General features: G+C 42.9%; 1 protein-coding gene across 22 annotated transcripts in view; it reads right to left on the bottom strand.

The window, feature by feature from the left end:
* Positions 1-22379, bottom strand: part of ROBO2 (roundabout guidance receptor 2) — an 830881-nt gene that overhangs the window by 72382 nt on the left and 736120 nt on the right. For all 22 annotated transcript variants that reach the window (XM_081858429.1, XM_081858421.1, XM_081858427.1 and 19 more), the window contains 3 exons: positions 15510-15741; positions 10557-10681; positions 5996-6167 (listed from right to left, as the gene is read on the bottom strand). In XM_081858429.1, the coding sequence (XP_081714555.1) occupies positions 5996-6167; positions 10557-10681; positions 15510-15741 (529 nt within the window). The remainder of the gene's footprint in view (positions 1-5995; positions 6168-10556; positions 10682-15509; positions 15742-22379) is intronic.

Below are 22379 nucleotides of genomic sequence, written 5' to 3' on the forward strand. Positions count from 1 at the left end.
AGGAAGCAGTGCTATGTCAGCATATTTATTCAAGCCTCAGGTAAGTAAAAATAAGGTCATTTGTTAAACTGATTGCAAATGACTAAAGGCTAGGTGTGTTATTTCCGACTCCTACCCTTTCATTGCCAGATAAGAGAATGAAAATTGCATTCTGTAAATGGTTATCAAAGCCTAGTAACATCTGCATCCATTTTATCAGATTATGCATCCTTAAGACCTGCTCAGTCTGTGTCAGCTTCACAAATGCAATTCCATATTGTCTAAGCAAAAGTAACCCTCACATTCTTACTGAAACTACAATTTCACACAGTAAATATAAATGAATTATACTTGCAAAGGACAAGAAGGAGCTTGTTCCACAGTAGATAAGGAAATATCAGATTTCTCCACTTGCCAATCTCAAACTTTAACTTGCTGCCACTATTTAAAAAGATCCTAGCTGCTGCACTGTATCAAGTACCACTCTATGATGGAATCAAGTACCACTCTATGATGGTACTCTATGATGGCATACCTTCCAACATTTTGTTGAATAAAATTATAACATTTATGCAGGGTGAGTCTTTTAAAAGAGGCCCCATGGAACATGTGTTCTCTGTATCTACGGGGCCTCTTTTAAAGGACTTACCCTGTAATAACCCTGTTGTCAAAGGATGGATCACTTGTCTTAGTCCCATCTACTATTTCACATTACTCAAAGTTGCCATTTTGTCTCAGTATGAAATATTCAGTAAAGGCAAAGGACCCCTGGACAGTTAAGTCCAGTCAAAGGTAACAATGGGGTGTGGTGCTCATCTCACTTTCAGGCTGAGGGAGCCAGCGTTTGTCCACAGACAACTTGCTGGGTCATGTGGCCAGCATGACTAAACCACTTCTGGCTCAACAGGACACTGTGACGAGTGCTAGAGCACACAGAAACACTGTTCACCTTTCTGCTGCAGCAGTACCTATTCATCTACTAGCACAGGTATGCTTTCGAACTGCTAGATTGGTAGGAGCTGGGACAGAGAAATTGGAGCTCACCCCATCATGCAGACTCAAACTGTTGACCTTCCAATCGACAAGCCCAAGGGGCTCAGTGGTTTAGACCACAGCGCCACCTGCGTCCCTACAATATATTCAATTACTCTGCTATTGCCTGCCATTGACCAATTTAAAAGGCAGGCTGTATGCTACATGGTGTCTTAGCGTTCAACTGCACTCATGTATGACCCCCTACTTTAAGATTTAACTTCTGTGGGCATGGGAAGGGAGCTGAATGCTGAAGAATGAAACATTTAGTAACCTACATGAAACATTTTAGTAAAGGATCTCCAAAGCACCAAAACAGGACTGTGATTTACTAAGATTAGTGCAAAACAGAGTATATATGATAGGGCTGTCAGTAGGGATGTTACTTTTTCCATGCATTGTCTCAATAAAGTCCTTTGAATGGCTCAGCACTAGAGGTAGGTATGCAAGTTTTACCACAGTGAAGCATAGTATTTGAGCATAAATAAATCAAATTTATTGAAAATACAGTCACTTGTGGTTTCTGACAGACTTCAGGAAATTAGATTGGCCCATTACAATATACTGAACATACTTCACTGATCTCTTTTATTTTTAACTTTTTTAAAAATCAGCTAAGTCAATGGAAACATGCACTTCTGATTCCCACTGACTTAATTCCTCCCTATCAATTTTAAACCATATCAGTGATGCTTCACCAGAGCTCAACATTTTAATTGAAGGCCCCTTGGCCAAATTTTCTAAACAAGATGAAAGTACAACTTTTCTAAACTAAAAGTTTGGTCATGAAGCTACATCTACTAGTACGTTCACTGACTGTGGGCTGTGGATATCCTTTTAACACAATGTGGCTAATTTGATCTGATGTCCTTCAGTGCAGCTTGGCAAGCCTCATACTTCAAGTTGGCTTAACTGCTCTGATGTCACAGAAAAAAACACCCCAGGGCAATCTAAGCCTAAGAAGCTAAGGGGCAACTAGCAGACATCTGAGTTGGAATCGGAGGGTAAATAAGCAGTGTGTGTTAAATAAACAACTTCAGCATTGCATGGATACTATGAGATTCTAAATTACACTTTGTTGGTTCAAATCCACAAAGTAGTTCTGAAGCCTTTCAGGGGAAACAGAAAACCGCTTCCTGCTTATAGAATGTGACAGAGAAGGAAATACTTGAAATCCAAGGGGAATGGCACAAGGCTGTAACAAAGAAGTCACTGTAATTTGTAGTGTCCACATTACAGAATGCATTAGGTTTCTCCTGACAGCCTGCTGAGTAGTGACTGTGGCTCTAAGTAGCATTACTTTTCCTTTTCATTACTTTCCCCCATTCCTGTGGCCTGCACCCATGCTAGGCTGGTGATAGAATGGCATCTTATTCCCTGTGCGCTGTGCACCTTAAAACTGCACCAACCACATCCCCTAAGAGTTCAAAAATGCCTTTTCATTTAACTGAAGAGCTGAAAGAAAAAACTTCAAGGGAGTTTTAGAGGACTGCAAAGCCTCCCACAGGGTCTTCCTTAAGAAAGTGTGTTTCCAAATTAGGTCAGCACACTTTTAAGTTAGCATTCTGGCAGCCTGTTCTACCCTTCAGTGCCTTGCAATTACATGAGCAAAAGTAATAATTCATTTAAATGTCAGAATAACATATGCTTTGTGATTTCAGCAGCTGAACATAAATGAATATGGATGTACATTTCCCATTGATGTTCAACAGAATTAATGTAAGTGTTAAGATTTGGAGAAAAACGGCATTAATTTGATATTTCTTTACATTATATTTAATCAGAAGATAGATAAGATAAGATAAGATAAGATAAGATAAGATAAGATAAGATAAGATAAGATAAGATAAGATAAGATAAGATAAGATAAGATAGATATAAAGCCAGGCTTTATCAGTGTATTGCTTCATATACTGCAGGTGTTTCTATAACAATGCTGTCAGTTTAGCTAATTAAAATACAGATGAGGTATGTGTGCGACCTGCAACGCTCCATTGTTTCAGCAGACAAAATATAATGAAATATAATGTCTTCCTCCCATTGGAGAGTAATGAAGAACAAAACTAATTTGCTGGACCAAAAATTAATTAGACACATCAGATTTGATTGCACCTATTACTGTGAAAGTTTACAGCTGTTTCTGATATTATTACACCAACGATTGAGTCTATGCACAAGTTAACTGTTAAGTGAAGTAGCAGAACCTTATGAGGAGCCATCAGATTAGGTTCTTCTTTTTTATTCCTGATTCACTTTGATTTTATCCCTCCTTGACTGTAGCCTCACAAAACTATGATCTATTAAATTAATGGTTTGCATTTACTAACATGCCTTCTGCCATAGCTTCTCCTTATTTCAGTACTTTGAATTTTGAAGGATGTGGTGAGAGAGTAAAAAGATGCCTGCATCACAAACTACCGTGTCACTTCTGACCACTTCTCTCTCAACTTCTTCTTTAATGTGTTTTGCATTTTTCAGTATACAGTAAACCCAAACTTACGTGGGGATTACTTTCTGGGAATCATACCTGAAATCAAAATTGCATATAATCAAAACACATTGGATGCAATGGGGGTGGGATTGCCAAAGTCTTTTCCCCCAGACTCTGGCCCGTTTATACTCCCTTTTTAATTTCTGTATGTATTTTTTGTCAAGGGCGTAAAGCTGAATGCACACAAGTTAAATCACACAAGTTGTGGGCTTACTGTATTATACACTGTATTGCATGGACTTTTGTTCACCCAATATCTATCTAATGTATTTTCAGGGTGTTTTGGGACATCATCATCATCATCATAATTTATACCCCGCCCATCTGGCTGGGTTTTCCCAGCCACGATGGGCAGCTGCCAACAGAATATTAAAAACACGATAAAACATCAAACATTAAAAAAATTCCCTAAACAGGTCTGCCTTCAGATGTCTTCTAAAAGTCAGGTAGTTCTTTATTTCCTTGACATCTGATGGGAGGGTGTTCCACAGGGCAGGCGCCACTACCGAGAAGGCCCTCTGCCTGGTTCCCTGTAACCTCACTTCTTGCAGGGAGGGAACCGCCAGAAGGCCCTCGGAGCTGGACCTTAGTGTCCAGGCTGAATGATGGGGAAACATAATTTCCAGGCAAGTTGTAGGTCCTCATCATAGGGACTGTGCTCCATAAAGTGCCATGTTATATGTTACATAGTAGTAGCAGTAACCAACAGTAGATGCAGAAAGACTTTTGAGAATGCTGAAGAGAATGTGGAAGCTGTAGTCTTGACTGAAAGCAAATGACATGTGCTGCTACTTTCCTTGTTTCTGTGCAGCATGAGCTGTCTCTAAGCAATATAGACATTGCAGAATAACACCTGGTTTCAGTGTGGTATAGCGGATAAACTACTGAGATCAGAGCTGTACGTAGGGTCCCTCGTGCTCTTGGCAAGGAGCTGTATTGGGTCCCCCCGAAAAAAACTACCTTACTGCAATAGTCACATTAGAAATTACTACATTTTATGTGACACGAGTACCTGAAGTGTCTGGAGTAACAATGAGGTGAGGAGGAAGGCAAAAAATAAAAATAAAAAATAAAAATAAAAAATAAAAAAATGCATGCCTTTGTGCCACATTGTGATAAGGACAGGAAGCTCCACATTTGATGTTCTGCAACAGCGGTGGCACGTCACCGTGAATGTACACACTGTACACTCCATCCAGGTGATTTTTGCTTCCCCCCCTGTATCCCCAGAGGGGGCTGATTTTTCCACCTCCTAGGTACACCTCTGACTGAGCTTGGATCAGAATTGAGTTCAAATTCTCATTCAGTCATGACACTAGACTGGTCACTCTCTCTCAGCAGAAACTATCCCAAAGGGCTAGAATGAGGATAAATATATACTGCCATATATCCTGCACCCCATGTATACTGCATACATAAGTGCTCGTTACTCAACAGAAGAGCAGGATACAAGTAAGGGATATGCAGCTTTATCAATTCTGTCTCAATCCACTTTATATAGAAAAATATACGTATAATTAAAGCACATCAAATTGGCATTAATTTATGCATCAAAAACCATCATTTTGTAAAGCCCTCTTGAGATTGCACCATTCAAACTGCAGGTGTGGTGTTCTGCTTCAATGCTATCAACATTTTTAAGAAAGATCTTCCCTAGATGTAGACAACTAGCACATCAAACCAAAGGGTAGAGACAATATTTTTCTCTCTCTGATATGCTAGTTTTAAAAATACATATAAGTATTTTTTTTTACCTGAGGGAAAGTTTAAATATGCAAATCACCTTCTGTAGTACCAACAGAACTCTACATATGAATATTCCAAATTTATGGAGTTGTTCTTTTTTTTAAAAAATGCAGATTTTCTATATTATAAATATTTCCAAACAGCAATGAAGCACACAACTGAGTGCAGTTTTACTGCATATTTCATACAGACAAAGCATGTTTTTTTCCAATTTATGCTCGAGAATTTTCTCCGAAGGATAAGGTTCTAGGTTTGCCTTAGGTTATGAAATTAATTCAGCATGGAAACTACTAATAAGAAAAAGGCAGTTCAAAGAAAAGGGATAGTATTACCAGTTTCCCTCTCTATTTTGGACTTGAGAATCTTTGTGCTTTGGCATAATATAGGATAGATCATCTGCTTAGAATAGCTGATAAACAGTAACCCACAAATGCTACAAAAACAACCTTTAAACATGGCCTTGGGCACCAGCAACCTAAGTAAAGCAATAATCTAGCAATCTTAACAGGCTCAAGAGAAAGCTTTAGTTAGGTGTTCTATAAATCTATCAAGCTGTTGCAGTGATAAATTAATAATGCAATATTAATTTCACACAATAATCTCAGCCCTTTAATCTGTTTTCATTTTGGAAACTTTTCTTAACTGAAAGAGTAATTCAACTATTTTATATTTTCATCTACGACTGCAGAAAGGTATTGTAATATGCTAAGGACACAAAATACAACTGCAAGATAAATAATCACTTACCAATTATTATGGGCTGAGGTTCACTTTTCACTCCAACACCAGCACTGGTACTTGCTGCAACTTCTATTCTGTATTGAATACCTGGATACAGGCCTCCAATGACAACAGATCGAATGGCTGCATCTACGGTCTTGTTGATATGAAATTTTGTTTCATTACCCAGGCACCAGATCTGAAAGAGGGAGGTTGAATTATGTCGATACAATTGATAATACCCCTTTGAGAATACAAGGTAGTAGCAATGCTAATTACAAAAATAAATATACATAAATCTGAATTGTTATATTTTGAACTTTTAGTGAAAGAAATATTAATACATGCAACATCATCATTATTATTATTAACTCTAAGACAGACTGATACTAACAATATTGTTTTTACTTAGGGGTAGCAGCATGTCTAATGGTCCAGGATGATGGAAATCATAGCCAACAACATCTGGAGAGAAACATTTTGGCTGTCTCTGACTAACATTGAAGTTATTCTATGCTACTAACAAAGTACTGCTTTGGGGGGACAGGGGGCAGGGGGATGTGGAGGACTCCCTGGTCCTGAATGTGGTAACTGTGCCCCTGAAGGACCAGGTGTGTAGCATGGGAATCATTTTGGACTCCCAGCTGTCCATGGAGGCGCAGGTCAATTCTGTGTCCAGGGCAGCTGTCTACCAGCTCCATCTGGTACGCAGGCTGAGACCCTATCTGCCTGCGGACTGTCTCGCCAGAGTGGTGCATGCTCTAGTTATCTCCTGCTTGGACTATTACAATGCACTCTACATGGGGCTACCTTTGAAGGTCACCCAGAAATTACAGAATGTGGCAGCTAGACTGGTGACTGGAAGTGGCTGCCAAGACCACATAACGCTCTGAAGAAGTGTGCATGCACACGAAAGCTCATACCTAGAACTAACTCAGTTGGTCTTTAAGGTGCTACTGGAAGGAATTTTTTTATTTTGTTTTGACACATAACACTGTTCCTGAATGACCTACATTGGCTCCCAGTACGTTTCCAAGAACAAATAAAAGTGTTGGTGTTTAGCGTTTAGGCCTTTAAAGCCCTAAACAGCCTCGGTCCAGTATACCTGAAGGAGCTTCTCCACCCCCATCATTCAGCCCGGACACTGAGGTCCAGCTCCGAGGGCCTTCTGGTGGTTCCCTGACTACAATAAATGCGGTTACAGGGAACCAGACAGAGGGACTTCTCAGTGATGGAGCCCTCCCACCAGATGTCAAGGAAATAAACAACTATTTGACTGTTAGAAGACATCTGAAGGCAGCCCTGTTTAGGGAAGTTTTTAATGTTCAATCACATTTTTAACATTCTGTTGGGAGCCGCCCAGAGTGGGTGGGGTATGTATGTATGTATGTATGTATGTATGTATGTATAAATAAATAAATAAATAAATAAATAAATAAATACCCTTGAGGAGAAACTATGAGCCATCAAATGCCATCACATATTGATTTCATTTAAGAATCACTTTCTATTATAAAATACAAAGTCATTTGGCAATAAAATATAAATGATAAAAAACATTTGAAGACCTATACAGAGTAATACATAGAGGTGGGTATCATTAGTGTACTAATGACATGTCATTCTCACATATTTTATTGACTTCTCCCAACTGTTTTATATACAGTGGTGCCTCGCAAGACGAAATAAATTCGTTCCGTGAGTCTCTTCGTCTTGCGGTTTTTTCGTCTTGCGAAGCACGACTATTAGCGGCTTAACGGATTAGCGCTATTAGCGGCTTAGCAGATTAGCGCTATTAGCGGCTTAGCGGCTATTAGCGCCTTAGAAAAAGGGGGGGAAAAAAACTCGCAAGAACTCGCAAGACATTTCGTCTTGCGAAGCAAGCCCATAGGGAAATTCGTCTTGCGAAGCACCTCAAAAGACGGAAAACTCTTTCGTCTAGCGAGTTTTTCGTCTTGCAAGGCATTCGTCTTGCGGGGCACCACTGTAAATATTATAGTATTGGGGACAAGAAATGATAACTTACAGTGCCCTACAATACAGCTGCCAGGAAGCCAAAAATACCCTAATGTATGAAAGGGAAGGAGTTCTTGTAGGTGCTAATACATCATCTGTCTACTTTCTGTTTCTCTTATTGCTGCCATTACTGAAATTGTTTAGGAATCCAGGTTTCAGAATCCAGGTTTCTTCTTCTTGCTATAACTAAAGAAATGCACAAAAGGCCCCTTAAATACCACACATGTGTATTTAAACCATCACTTTGTGGTATGGAGTTGATTATAGTCATACCTTTAGTTACAAGTGTTTGAGGTTGCGCATTTTCGGGTTGTGGACCGCGCCAAACCTGAAAGTACCGGAACGGGTTACTTTCGGCTTTCGGCGCTCACACATGCGCAGAAAAACTAAATCACGCTTTGCGCATGCGCAGAAGCGTCGAATTGTGACCTGTGTGTGCGCAGATGCGGCGCTGCGGGTTGCGAACGTGCCTCCTGCACGGATCACGTTCACAACCCAAGCGCCCACTGTATAACCATCCAATGCATCACTTTGCAGCACCAAACAGATTATTCCAAGGCATTTATTTGTTTCACTTATTTATTCATGGGTTTGTTTTTTTTTTTGAGAATGCAGGAATTTGAGAAAATTGCAGGAATTCTGTTTTAGTCAAAAAAATATCTTGGTATTCAATTATTGTAATAGTGCAGAATCCATTAACTAGCACTCTAGGGACCTCAAGCAATCATGTATTCATCTGTGAAATTACAGTACCAAAGAAAGGTGATGCTGGTCAAATGTTGTAAGTGGTGTTGTGTGTTATTCCTGTTCAGAGCGATCCTGTTTCTTATGAAAACAATCAAACGAATCTCTATAACAGGGCCTTTTCTTGTACACTGGAGGCACTGGAACAGGCTATATGCACTCAGAGGACTGAGACAGCAAAAATCTCTCAGACTGCATCTTTATATATATAAAAAAGTGGTGTGTGCTTCTGGCAATATGTACACAAAAGGTATTACATTGCCTTTCCCCCCTTCTGGCTTCTACTTCTGGCTTTTACTAATAGGAAGCACATTGCTATAATAAATGTCACATGTCGAGGGCATTCACCCATCTCACAAAAATATTCTATGTTCCTCATATAAAGAATAAAAATAAATGCTATCTTCTGCACTGATGCAATCATGCCTATCCATTTAACAGGTAAATGAACTATCAATGAAACATATACAATCACTTGTTATAATGCATACCATGCCCTTCAGGTAAATAGACTCTCATTGTAAAAATCATGCAGATGTTTCTACTTAGTCAAATAACTGGAGCAAATTAGCATTAATTGCCATGTATGCTAACTAAAATTCTCTTAAACTGAAATCCTTAGGGCATAGTAAGCAAGAAACATGGAGAACCTACAACCCATGGAACAAGGAAGTTATTGTAGATAGTCCAGTTATGAGAGGCAGTTTAATATAAGAAGGGTGAGTTCTACTCTGGTAACAGTTGTGGCCAGGTGTCTGTTAGTTTTACAGTTCTCTCTGCATGCCCAGTGTGGTCTTTGAATGTTGTTTTCTAATAGTGGCTCATCTTTCCCGAACCACAAACAAAGCAGTCTTACCATGAAGCAACATGAAGTGGTTGCTTTGGGCAACAGATTCCAGAAAAGGTGCCCTTCTACTACCTCCTCTGACCTCCTCTCCCTCTGTGTAATTAAAAAACAATGAGTTCCAGTCCTAAGCAGGATGGAAGGGGTGCTGCTGTCATTTTTATTTTATTTTATTTTATTGCTTCGGGTGCAAAAATGTCAAAGACTGGGTCTGATCACAAGCTCTTTTGAAGAGCTTCAAAAACAGTTTTCAATTCAGCGAACTGCTAGGGAAAAAAAGTTTAAAGCCTCAATTGGAGAATGCAAACTCTTGTGTGTGCCTAGGGGGAATTGCTTCTTTTTAGAACAGCGATATACCTAAAAGGAAGGCTGAAACTCTCCTGCAGCTTTGGCTCTGTCAACGACATTGGCTTTGTTACATCAAAATTGAACCCAAGATTTATCAGAAGTCTCACCTCTTCCATAATAGCAAACAGACACCTTTGTTCCTCCAGGATGTTGGAATTCTCAGTAAAAGATCATACCACACTCCAAACCTTATACTACCAGTTATATAGATGTTTTTTTCAAATCTACAAAAAGGATTGCTGTTGAGCTATCTTGTTATTTTAAGATACGCACGGCTGGAATAGCAGAGAGTATCTGGGTCTCCAGAATCAACTCTCTGTTCAGCTATATAAGCTCACTGGAGGGTATTGAGCTAGTAAGCGCCTCTCACAAATTATAAGTTGTTTTAAAGATAAATGAAGACACAACTGAAAAGCCAATTTCATACTGAACTGCCTGAAAAAAAGACTCTCTTTCAGTTCCTGTATTTGTGACATGGGAATACCATGAGCTACACCACAGCAATGTTATGGGGATGATTATTGCAGAATACACTTTAAAACTAAATGCTGCTACAGAAATTATTTATTAATACAATGAACAGAAAACATACATTATATTTTGAGATGCTTTCTTCCTGCTACATTTCATTCCTACCTTGTATTCTTGAATGATTCCATTCTGGTGATCTGGGGGTGGAGGATCCCAGGAAATACTTATACTGGTGCTGTTGTGGTTTCCAACTGTGAGAACAGTAACAGATTGTGGTGGGGCACTTGGAGCTGGAGCAGAGAGATGTAATAAATTGAAGGAAAAACACTTCGTTAAGTATTCTAAAAGCTTATGCTCAGCACCAACATAGTATGTACAGGTGTGCAGCACATACTGAATGACAGTGTGATCTTAATTTACTTGCCCCTAATCCCAGATGTCTGTCCTATTCAGTAGTGTGGGAACAGCAATGTATGCAAATGCCGTCTTTCCTTTGCTTCACATATTCCAGGGCTGAGTGTCGTGTCAAATTAATACCCCAGTGCATTTTTGTTTGTTTTGCCATTCTGAACCTTATTCATGCCAGACTAATATTTATTTAGGTTTATTTTCATGCAGAATATTTATTTAGGTTTTTTCATGCTGGATATTGACATTCAGTTTTAATTTTGTGCTGCTTAGTCTAATTTCTTTTGATATCATTTAAACATATACTGTAAAGTCTGTGAGCAGAACTCTTGTATGTTTTTATATGCCTTACATCACCTTGTACAATTTAAGTACTCTAGAAATATTGATGATGATCTCCGAAGGCCCTAAAGGCACATGGGTTGTGACCCAGAGAAGTGTGCAGCTGGTTTTGATACACAACATAGGTTTCGTGTCTGCTTACTTTCTGGTAGTTCCCCCACACCCAGTGGAGAGGTTAAATGAGAAAGAAAGAAAAGAGGCATTTCAATTCGTGTGCAACCCATATTGTATGGCTAAAAAGACTCGCTGCATCATGGCAATTTATTGCAAAATAACTGAAAGAGGGGAAGGCAACATTATTCCCTCTATTTCTCTTTTAGTAGCCAAAAGGCACCATCAGTGCATAAGAGAGAGGTTTTGAGGTGTACAGAAGTACAAAAAAAGTTTAGTAAAACAATCAAAAACAAAAACTTCAAGGGAAGTATCCCGAAACAGGCAATGAGAACTGAACTTTCTGAATGAGTAGTGCTAATTGACTGTTAACCGTGGGAGAGGAGGAGAATGGAATGGATTATCCTGAAGGATAGCATTGCTCAGTGACTGAAGTACTGAAGTATGCTTGTCCTTACCTAGCACAGCGATGCTGCGGGCCAGTGCTGCTAGCCAGCTGCAACCTGATCTTTGAGTGACAACCATCGGCCACCAGAGGCTTGCAGCTTACCTTGATGGCCCTGGCTGTGGATCCTAGACCTGCCAGCAAATTGGCCTATCATGGGTAGGCTTAGAGGTTGGCCAGTCCAAAAGGAAATTAATAATAATAATAATAATAATAATAATAATAATAATAATAATAATAATAATTTATTTATAGCCCGTCCACCTGGCTGGGTTTCCCCAGATACTTTGGGTGGCTCCCAACAGAATATTAAACCGGGTAAAACTACTGGTAGCTACTGTAGGTCGTTCAGGAACAGTGTTATGTGGTCTTGGCAGCCATTCCCAGTCACCAGTCTTGCTGCCACATTCTGGATTAGTTGCAGTTTCCGGGTCACCTTCAAAGGTAGCCGCATGTAGAGCGCATTGTAATAGTCCAAGCGGCAGATAACTAGAGCATGCACCACTCTGGAGAGACAGTCTGTGAGCAGATAGGGTCTCAGCCTGAGTATCAGATGGAGCTCGTAGACAGCTGCCCTGGGCACAGAATTGACCTGCGCCTCCATGGGCAGCTGGGTGTCCAAAATGACTCCCATGCTACACACCTGGTCCTTCAGGGGCACAGTTACCCCATTTAGGACCAGGGAGTCCTCCACACCTGCCTGCCTCTGGTGCCCCCAAAACAGTACTTTGCTTCAGGATGAGAACAGAAATCGCTCAGTGGCGGTGCGGCAGCAGCGGAAGGCCCCATTAGGTAAAGTGGTGCTTCAGGTTAAGAACAGTTTCAGGTTAAGAACGGACCTCCGGAACGAATTAAGTACGTAACCAGAGGTACCACTGTATAGGGTTTATCAACGTACACCCCTACATAACACTGTATGCATACACATTATGGAACCCATCTATCTTCATTTTTCTACTTAATACACCTACAGCTAATGACTTCTAGCTTTTCTGCATCATGCAACTGAAAAAAGAAGCAAAACAATTACATGATATTAAAGTCTACTAATAAAATGTTCAGCATGCCATGTGAGTTTTAAGGTCTAGAAAATACACAGGAATCTGGTTTAAAGCTTGATTGAGTGAGAGCATGGCGGAACTGGAACTATTTTTACATCTACATACTTGCACATATGCCTATACACACACATATATGCCAATACAATATGTAATTTCTAGCTATGTAATCTGACTGTTCTATCTTCATCTGTATAATACCACTGCAAGAGTTGACACCATAATATAAATTAAAGCACTTCCCTGACAGTGCAGTGTTGCAGTTATTAAATGGACCACACTGAAAAATAACATTTTTAAACTGTTTTCTCATTTCCCTTGCTGCTGACTTGTGGAGAACACCATGCCTGATTCTTGACAGGTCAATTATTCCAGTGCTCAGTCCCTTCCCACAGATATTAAAGCACCAAAATCACTGCTCATCTTTTCCAGACACAACCAAACAGAATTCCATTTGTTACTTTCACAAGGCCAAAGAGGTAGGAGATGAATGGATACTGAATTGTGACAAATGTCTGGACTTCAGGAAAAAGGGTGGGGGGGAACTGTGATAAAATCGATTTTTTGAGTTAGGCCCCAGAAGAAACATTTCCTCTGATACTCAGTTCCGTGAAAAATGAGATATACTTATTTTAAGTATTTCCCTGACTAAAAATACACATTCTGCGACTGAAAAAATACAGTACTCATATCATATATCTAAAGCCATTTCTAAAACAGGTTTTTCTTCTATTGAAATGGTATTCCCTTAAGCAGAATCATATCAATGCATAAAATATGACACTTTTAAAAAGATTGCCCTTTTTCTCTGAGAAGTGAACCATTTTCATTAAAAAGATTTCTTGCGATTATGTCTAAAAAAAGCATAAACCCAAGATAATTACAAAGATAATTAAGGAACCAAAGAAAATGGCCATGCAATGACAGTTTGTGAATGCAGTAGTTTTTGCATGTAAGCCTATAAATAGTCTCCTATACAAGCAGATACTTTAACCAAACCCCCCCCCCCCAGCATCTGACATTTAACTGTTGACAGTACAATTTGTTACAGTCTTTTTCTTTCTTTCTTTTTTTATACTGAAGGAGACACCAAGAGGCAGAGTGGCTGAAGGTTACATTAATCTACACAACAGTTTAGGGCCCATGAGTTTAACATATCTATAGGCAGGGACAGTCTAAAAGCCTTCGCTCTACAAAGAAGTAGCCTTCAGAATGTGCAATACCCTGGCATACACTACTGGAAAATAACAGCCATTAATGAAACCATCACTCAGTCTTCAAGAAGTCTACAGAATTGTAATAATAATAAAAAAATCTTTTTCATTTAGCAGTTCTTATTTTTTATTTTACTGGGAGAAAATTAGAATAAGTTATATTAACAACAGAAAATATGCAAAAAAATAATAATTCAATCCTACTTGGGTGACTGAGTTTGTCTAATGGTTGTTTTGTTAAAACATTTCTTAACCTTATTTTTGTGTGCCTATGAAGACACGCATAACTAGTCCAGCCTCTTGTCTGCAACAGTGCCATCTAGATGCTTCTAGGATCTGTTGTTTGCCTCCCAGCAAATGGTATTCAGGGGAATATTTCCTCTGAAATTTCATCTAGTTATTATGTTTATTATCAGTGAATATACCTATAACTTCATCAATTTGTCTGACTTTCCTTCAAAACCATATAAGCCAGCACCCAAACCATCTCCACATTTGTTATTTATAAAAGATTATGCAATGTGCAAAGAAGGATGGCTATCCTAAATCTACATTCCATCAGCTTCATTGAGTGCCCCCAAGTTGCTGTGTTATGAAAGAGGAAGAATCTTCTTCTGCTTCTTTCTTCACACCAGTCATAATTTTATAACTGCATAGTCTTCCCTTAGCCATATTTTTTCTAAAGCGAGAGAACCAAAGCACTTTAGCTTTTCTCTGCAGCACAAGTGCTCCAACTTCTTGATAATTTTAGTTGTCATTTTCTGTACCTTTTGAAGATCTATAACATTTTTTTGAGGCTGGAACTATTTGAGAACACAACTGGTGTTTGCAACCAGAACTATTTATACACAGTATTCCAAAATTGCCCACAGCATGGGCTTATATAAAGGCATTATAATACTGTTTTATTTTTAATATCTATTTAGTGATCCTTAACATGAATTTCACCTTTTAGTTACACCTGATTTGGAGGTTCAGTGGACCTCTTCACTGTCACCCTAAATAATTTGTTGTCACCTGCAAATTTCGCTTTCTCAGTTAATTTATGAATTAGCAGAATAACAATGGTACTAATACAAATCCCAGAGACCACACCATTTATTTCTCTTCATTTCAATTGTCTATTTACTAACATTCTCTTTCTTTTATTTAAACAGGTACTGATACATCCTGTAAAGTATGCCTGCTATCCCCCCCCCAAATTATGCATATATAGTCAAAAAGATACCGGTAATTGCAATTGACTGGATAGCTCAGTTGGCTAGACTGTGGCACTGGTAATGCCAAGGTTACAGGTTCGATCCCTGTAGGGGACAGCTGCATATTCCTGTATTGCAGGTGGTTGGACTAGATGATACTCAGGGTCCCTTCCAATTCTATGATTCTATGACTACTGTGGAATTCTGGTGTACACATGCAACTTCATTGAAGAAAACAGGCTAACTCCTACTTGTGGAAAGCCCTGTATGCATACTGGACAATGTGTAATTAACTCGCCAAAACACACAAGCCTATTATTACTTTAATAGTTTTTATTTACCTTCTTCAGTGGTACGGGCAGATTTTGATTCACTGTCCATCCCTTGAAACTCATTGAAGTATGGCCGAACTTTAATTTCATAAGTAACTCCTTTCTTCAAGTTGACTAGGACAGCACTGCGCTCTGTGGGAACTTTGGCCTCTAGGGTCTGCCATGCAGAAGGGGAAGGTAGGCCTGATGTTTGGCGATATATGACTCGATAACCTTGAATAAATTGTGATTGGCGGTCAACCTGCAATAATATTAACAGAAACATTTCTACCATCAGATGAAGAAGGAATTTTACTTCATTTTCTCTGAGCTTCCATACACAGATGATTTAGTTCTGGAATAAAACCCATCCACCCTGGCTCAATAAACAAAACTGCCAAATTGAATGCACTCGTCCAACAGTTATTAGAAACACTGAAAGTGGGGTACAGGGATGTTTGCACAAATATGCTGCTTTGTTCTAAAAAGTGTTTGCTTTGTGGTCAAGCAAACTGCCCAAAAGAATAACATACAAGGCATATTTAGTATATCTGTATACAGCTGGCTGAATGGTTAATTCTAGTCAGAAAGTCAAGATTTGAAAAAGTAGGATTTTCTTCACTCTCTTGACAGCTTGCTTAGCTCGTCAAAGATTTCCCAGAATTAAGAGTTATATTGGGCTATATAAAAAATGAATGAGTGCAAGGTTAAAGACCTATGCCATCTTACTAATATCAATTACCTTTACTAAATTCTCTTTACACTTCTCATTAACTTCTTCAATGGGGAATCAGGTTCTTATTATAGGAAAACACACACAACAAGCTAAACAAGAAACTGAAATAAAATGTATGAGATCAATGCATAAATATGTTTCATCAAAACTGCTGTTGTTAAAAAACCTTGCAACATATGTTACAACAGCATTAAGCTTGCATTTTATAAACTTCTCTAGATACACTTTAAGGGAATTTATGCACTGAAGGAGGGACATAACTCACAATAATAGCTTGTTAATACTGAAAGAATCAAGCTGTGTTTTTAAGAAGAACATTAAGCAGCTGCTTCCAAATGAAGGGGGTTTGTAAATCAGGACAAATTGTTTTTATCCACATTTGAGTTTCATTAATTAAATGCTTTACGGACATAGATACTTTATGAACCAAGTGTTTACTACAAAACACACTTTCAGTTACTCTCTATAGTTTGTTATATATAGCCACAACCTATGGTTTTCAAGGTATACGGTGCAGCAATAAAATGAATATTTTGTTCTTCCTTACTTATTAGTATTTGACTTTGATGGCTGCGAAGTTTTCCTGTCTTACCACATGTGGAAAAGTATTAACTTCAGGCCACATACTTGGATTGCATTATTATATGTAAAGAAATGGATGCAGAGTGTTAAGTTGTGGGTTGACATAGCAGACGACACAGCGGTTTCTCCAAAGCAGCTCTTTACTTTGTAAGCTGGAACAGAACTGACTGCAAACAGCTCAGCCGGCCTGCTTTTATAGGCAGCCGGCTGTCAACATTGTAACAACAACAACCCAGGGTTTCCCACCTAAAATAACTGACGTGGACCTGAGTGAAAACTATCTACAGTATCCCCCTGCTGGCCCAGGGTGAGAACTTCAGTACATAACACCCCTCCCCACCAAGATAAGGCGTTAGTTACAATCGTAATGGTTTCCTTATATACAGCACTACATGTAATGGTTCAATTAGGCACAGAAGCATATCGGTTACATTTCCCACACTTAGACCAACAGTGATACATGTCCAACAACATAGTCCTTTAAATAAGTTGGGCGCTTGGAAACTCTGCCAGACCGCCGGGGACTGGTAGCCAAGTCCGGGGGGCCACACAATTCTTGCTGAGGCTGTGGTGCAACCCTAGGTGGCGTTGAAACCAAATCCCCTGGATCCGCTGCTGTGGGTGGAGCCTCCGCAAGTGGAGTGATCTGAGTCTGTGGTAAGTCTGGCAGACCCTCTGAAGCGGCTTGGTTCGGCTCCACGCTGGCAGTTTGCGAGGGAGGTGTAGGTGGAGCCTCGCCATCTGTAAGTGTCTCTTCTGGAGCCACGAGCGCAGTTGGGGGCACCACGGTAGTGTCCAAGTCCCCAACCCTGCGCCTAAGCTGGTCTATGTGCCGGCGCCACAAGCGTCCGTCTTCAAGTGCCACCTGGTACGAGCGAGGTCCAGCGACTCCCACTACTGTGGCTGGCACCCAAGGAATGTCCCCCACATAGTTCCGGGCAAAGACCTGGTTTCCTGGAATAAATGACCGTGGCGCGTTGGCACAGCCTGGAGGTTCGGCCACGGCAAAGTCCAGGTGCAACCGGTCGAGCGGTGACCTGAGGCGGCAGCCCATAAGCAGTTCAGCAGGACTCCGCCCTGTGGCCACATGAGGGGTGATGTGTTGCACAAACAAGTATTCAGCGACCCGCTCGTGCCAGTCTCCCCGGTCCAGGCGCGCCAGTGCCTCTTTTGCCGAGCGCACCATTCTCTCCGCTTGCCCGTTGCTGGATGGATGAAAGGGTGCCGTTAGGGCATGGCGGATGCCCAGTCCCAAAAGATACCGCTCAAAAGTGCCTGACGTGAACTGCGGTCTGTTGTCGGAGACAAGGACATCAGGACACCCATGCGTCGCAAACAGGCCTCGCAGCACCCGGATGACAGCCTCGGTAGTGGTGGAGGGCATCAGGGCGACCTCCAGCCATTTGGAATAGGCGTCCACCACTACCATAAAGGTCTGGCCGTGAAAGGGGCCAGCCAGATCGATGTGCACCCTCGACCAGGGTGTCTTTGGCGTCTCCCAGGTGTGTCCCTTAGCTGCCGGTGGTGCAGGCCTCGACTCTTGGCACGCTTGACAGGCGGACACCCAGGCAGTGATGGCATCGTCCATGTTAGGCCACCAGACGTAACACCGAGCCAACGCCTTCATTTTTACAATTCCCGGGTGGCCAACGTGCAGAGCCTCCAGGACGCGCTGACGGAGTCCCTGGGGAATCACGACGCGGTCTCCCCACAGCAGACAGCCACGATGAGCCGAGAGTTCATGTTGTCTGGTTGCGAAGGGCTGGAACTCCGATGCAAAAGGCCCTTGTGGCCACCCCCTCCACACCCAGTTGAGCACCCGGCTGATGGTGCGATCCTGGGCAGATGCGGAGGCCACAGTGGCAGCCGATACAGGCGCTGCCGGAAGATCCTCAATCAGGAGGAGCGATGAAGCTGGAGCCGGGTCTTCCACAAACGCTGGAAGAGGGCAATGGCTGAAGGCGTTGGCATGGCCCATCGATTTCCCCGGGCGATGGACGAGCCGGTAGTGGTAGGCAGCCAGGAAAACAGTCCATCACAGCATGCGTGGCGAGAGGACCGGTGGAGTTGGACGATCACCGGCGAGGAGGCCCAGGAGCGGCTTGTGGTCAGTGATGAGGTCAAAAGTCCTGCCATAGAGGTATTCACTCTTCACTCCACCCACAAGTGCCAGTGCCTCCTTGTCGAGCTGGCTGTAATTCCGTTCCGTCGGAGATAGCGTCCTGGAAAAGTAGGCGAGCGGTGCTTCTCTTCCGTCTGGAAAACGGTGACTAAGGACAGCACCGATGCCAAAAGGTGAGGCGTCACAGGCAAGGACCAACGGCCTGGATTCACTGTACTGTACCAGCACACGGTCCGATGAAAGGAGAGCCTTGACCGCGTTGAAGGCCGCCGTCTCCCGATGACCCCAGGACCAAGGCGTCTTTGTGCTGAGGAGTCGGTGAAGAGGCTCAGCCACCGTGGCATTGTGGGGCAGGAACATGTTATAAAAGTTCAGCAGCCCCAGGAACGCCTGCAACTCCGTCCTGTTCTTTGGGATGGGGGCCTGCTGGATAGCGCAGATCTTGGATGTGGTTGGGTGAAGGCCGGAGGCGTCGATAAGATAGCCCAGGAACTCTACCTGTGGAACGGCGATCTGGCACTTCTCCCTCTTTACCTTGAGCCCGGCCTCTTGGAACCTGGTCAGCACGGCACGGAGGCGCTCGAACAGACACCAAGACATCATCAAAATATGGTACCACGCCCGGAAGCCCTTGCAGGAGACGCTCCATAAGGCTTTGGAAGATGCCAGGAGCCACACTCACCCCGAACTGCAACTGGCGGCAACGGAATGCCCCTCGGTGGGTGACGATCATCTGGGCTTCAGCAGTGGCATCATCGACGGGCAGTTGTTGATAGGCTTGGGCAAGGTCCAGCTTAGCGAAGACCTTACCCTCACCCAGGGAATGCAGCAGGTGTTGGACAACAGGAACCAGATAAGCGTGCTGCTGAAGTGCCTTGTTGATCATGCACTTGTAGTCAGCGCAGATTCTCAACGACCCATCTGGCTTAACAGGCGTGACAATGGGGGTTTCTCACTTGGCATGGTCAACCGGCTCCAAAACCCCTTGGGGTTTGTCCAGCTTGTCCAGTTGTTCGTCCACCTTAGCCTTGAGAGCAAAGGGAACCCGGCGTGGCTTTAGCTTGATAGGGGCGACTTGTGGATCAAGGCTAAAGGAGATGGGCGTACCTGTATATTGCCCCAAAGTGTCGTCAAAAACCTCGGCAAAGTCTCTGACCAGACCCTCAGTCTCTGCGTTAGAGATGCAGTTGATGCCGGTGACTTCCAGGCCGAGGGCATCAAACCAGTCTAGCCCTAGGAGGCTTGGCCGCTGACCTTCGACCACCACCAGCCGGAGCAGGCCCGAAAAATCCTTGAAGGCGATCAGGAACCGGCCAACGCCTACCACGGGAATGTCGTTTCCCTGGTAGTCTCTCAGGTGTACGCGGTGAGAGTCGAGTTGCCTTTTAGACACTCTGGGTACCAGTCTTTTGATGGTGCTCCAAGACACGATGGACAGGGCAGACCCGGTGTCGATCTCCATGTCACATGGAGCTCCTTCAATGAGCACCGTGACGTTCAGCTTGCGTCGCGTAGGCGAGTCGGTTTGGCCAATCATGGTTCCAGACGGGCAGCGGCAGTTGGTGAGAGCGAAACAGCTTTCCTGGGCAGACTGGAGTGAAGACTTGGACTTGCGAGTCGGTGAAGGGGGGGTGTCAGACGGAGCCGATCGGCAGACCTTAGCGATGTGGCCCCTTCTGGAACACTTCCGACAGATGGTGTCTCTGAATCGACACTTGGCACGGGAATGGTTGCCTCCGCAGCCGGCACATTCCGGTTGGCCCTTGGACTTCTGTTGGAACTTCCTGCGCTCCCGCTTTGTCTGGTGCACATCATCGTCTTCACTGGAGGATGCCTCATCACTGCTGGCTTCTTCGTGATGCACTGGAACTGGCTTCCTAGCAAGACGCGGGCTGCTGGACTTGCGGATCTCCTGGGCGGAGCGTTCAGCAGCTTCTGAGGCCACAGCCTCCTCAATGGCTTTCTGTAGCGTGAGGTCTGGCTTGGCGAGGAGACGCCGTTGCAGATGGATGTCCCGGACCCCGCAGATGATTCGATCCATCAGGGCATCGTCTAAGTCTCTGAACTCGCAGTGCATTGCAGCCTGTCGCAGGGTGGTGGTGTAGTTGTTGATTGACTCCCCCTCTGCCTGGTTCCGGTGGTAGAACGCATGGCGGGCAGCAATCTTGGATGGCATTGGCGCGTAGTGGTTGTGTAGCTTCTCTTGGATCGTGTCCCATGGTGTTGCCTGGACTGCTTCAGGCGCAACCAATGCTCGGGCCGTCTCAAACACCTCAGGCCCACAGAGGCTGAGGAATAGGCCCCGCTTCCGTTCCTTTGATACTGCTGTCAGCTCGTTGGCTTGGAGGTAGCAGTCGAACCGAGCGAGGTAGGAGTCCCATGATTCAGAGGCTGGCGCAAACGGCGGTCATGAGTCAAGTGAAGCCATGATTCCGATGCCAGCGTGAAGGGAGATGGATGGAACACAGTGCTCTAGCCAGAACAGTCAGCTCTGAGTTGGTTCTGTCCAGTGATTTCGCTCTGTGATTTCGCTATGTGATTCAGCTCAGTGATTAAGCTCAGTTTAGAGGCTGGGCGCATCTGGCTGTGCTCTGATGTCCATCGATCCCATCCTCGTCACCAGTGTTAAGTTGTGGGTTGACATAGCAGACGACACAGCGGTTTCTCCAAAGCAGCTCTTTACTTTGTAAGCTGGAACAGAACTGACTGCAAACAGCTCAGCCGGCCTGCTTTTATAGGCAGCCGGCTGTCAACATTGTAGCAACAACAACCCAGGGTTTCCCGCCTAAAATAACTGACGTGGACCTGAGTGAAAACTATCTACAGTATCCCCCTGCTGGCCCAGGGTGAGAACTTCAGTACATAACACAGAATAAAAAGTGTCCAAGACTCACACAGCAGCAAACATAGAATAAAGAAAAACCCGCCCCCTGCTCTCTTCCAGTCATCAATGCTCAGCCACCCTTCTGCAGAGTCTTCCTACCAAGACATAACATGAATAAAGCTACATGACTTAAGATAGTCTTGTTTAAGCCACCAAATTTAAGCTTTAAAAATGGTCATATCTAAATTATAGTAGTGGGCTTAAGTCCTTTGCTCACATTCAGAGGCAGGCTTGCAAAAATCTGGTGGCCCAGGTGACAGTGCTAACTTAAAAACTGGTCTTGGCTGCTGAAGGCAGAGGGTGGTATTCAATTAAGTTCTACTCAGGCTAGACCCAATGGACATAGCTGTCAACTTTCAGATTTGAAAATGAGGGATCAGTAGCCTCACCTGTCCCAGGGACAGTCTACGGGATATCTAACAATCCGGGATAGCAGCGGGAAGCAGCGCTGGAATAAGGGAATTTCCCGCAAAAAAAGGGAAGGTTGACAGCTATGCCAATGAAATTAATGGACCTATGTCAGTCATGTCCATTAAGTTCAAAGAGTGTACTCTTTGATACGGCACTGAATTGCTG

The sequence above is a fragment of the Podarcis erhardii genome (genome assembly GCF_964252035.2).
Source record: "Podarcis erhardii genome assembly, chromosome: 4".
In the NCBI taxonomy this organism is placed as follows: Eukaryota; Metazoa; Chordata; class Lepidosauria; order Squamata; family Lacertidae; genus Podarcis; species Podarcis erhardii.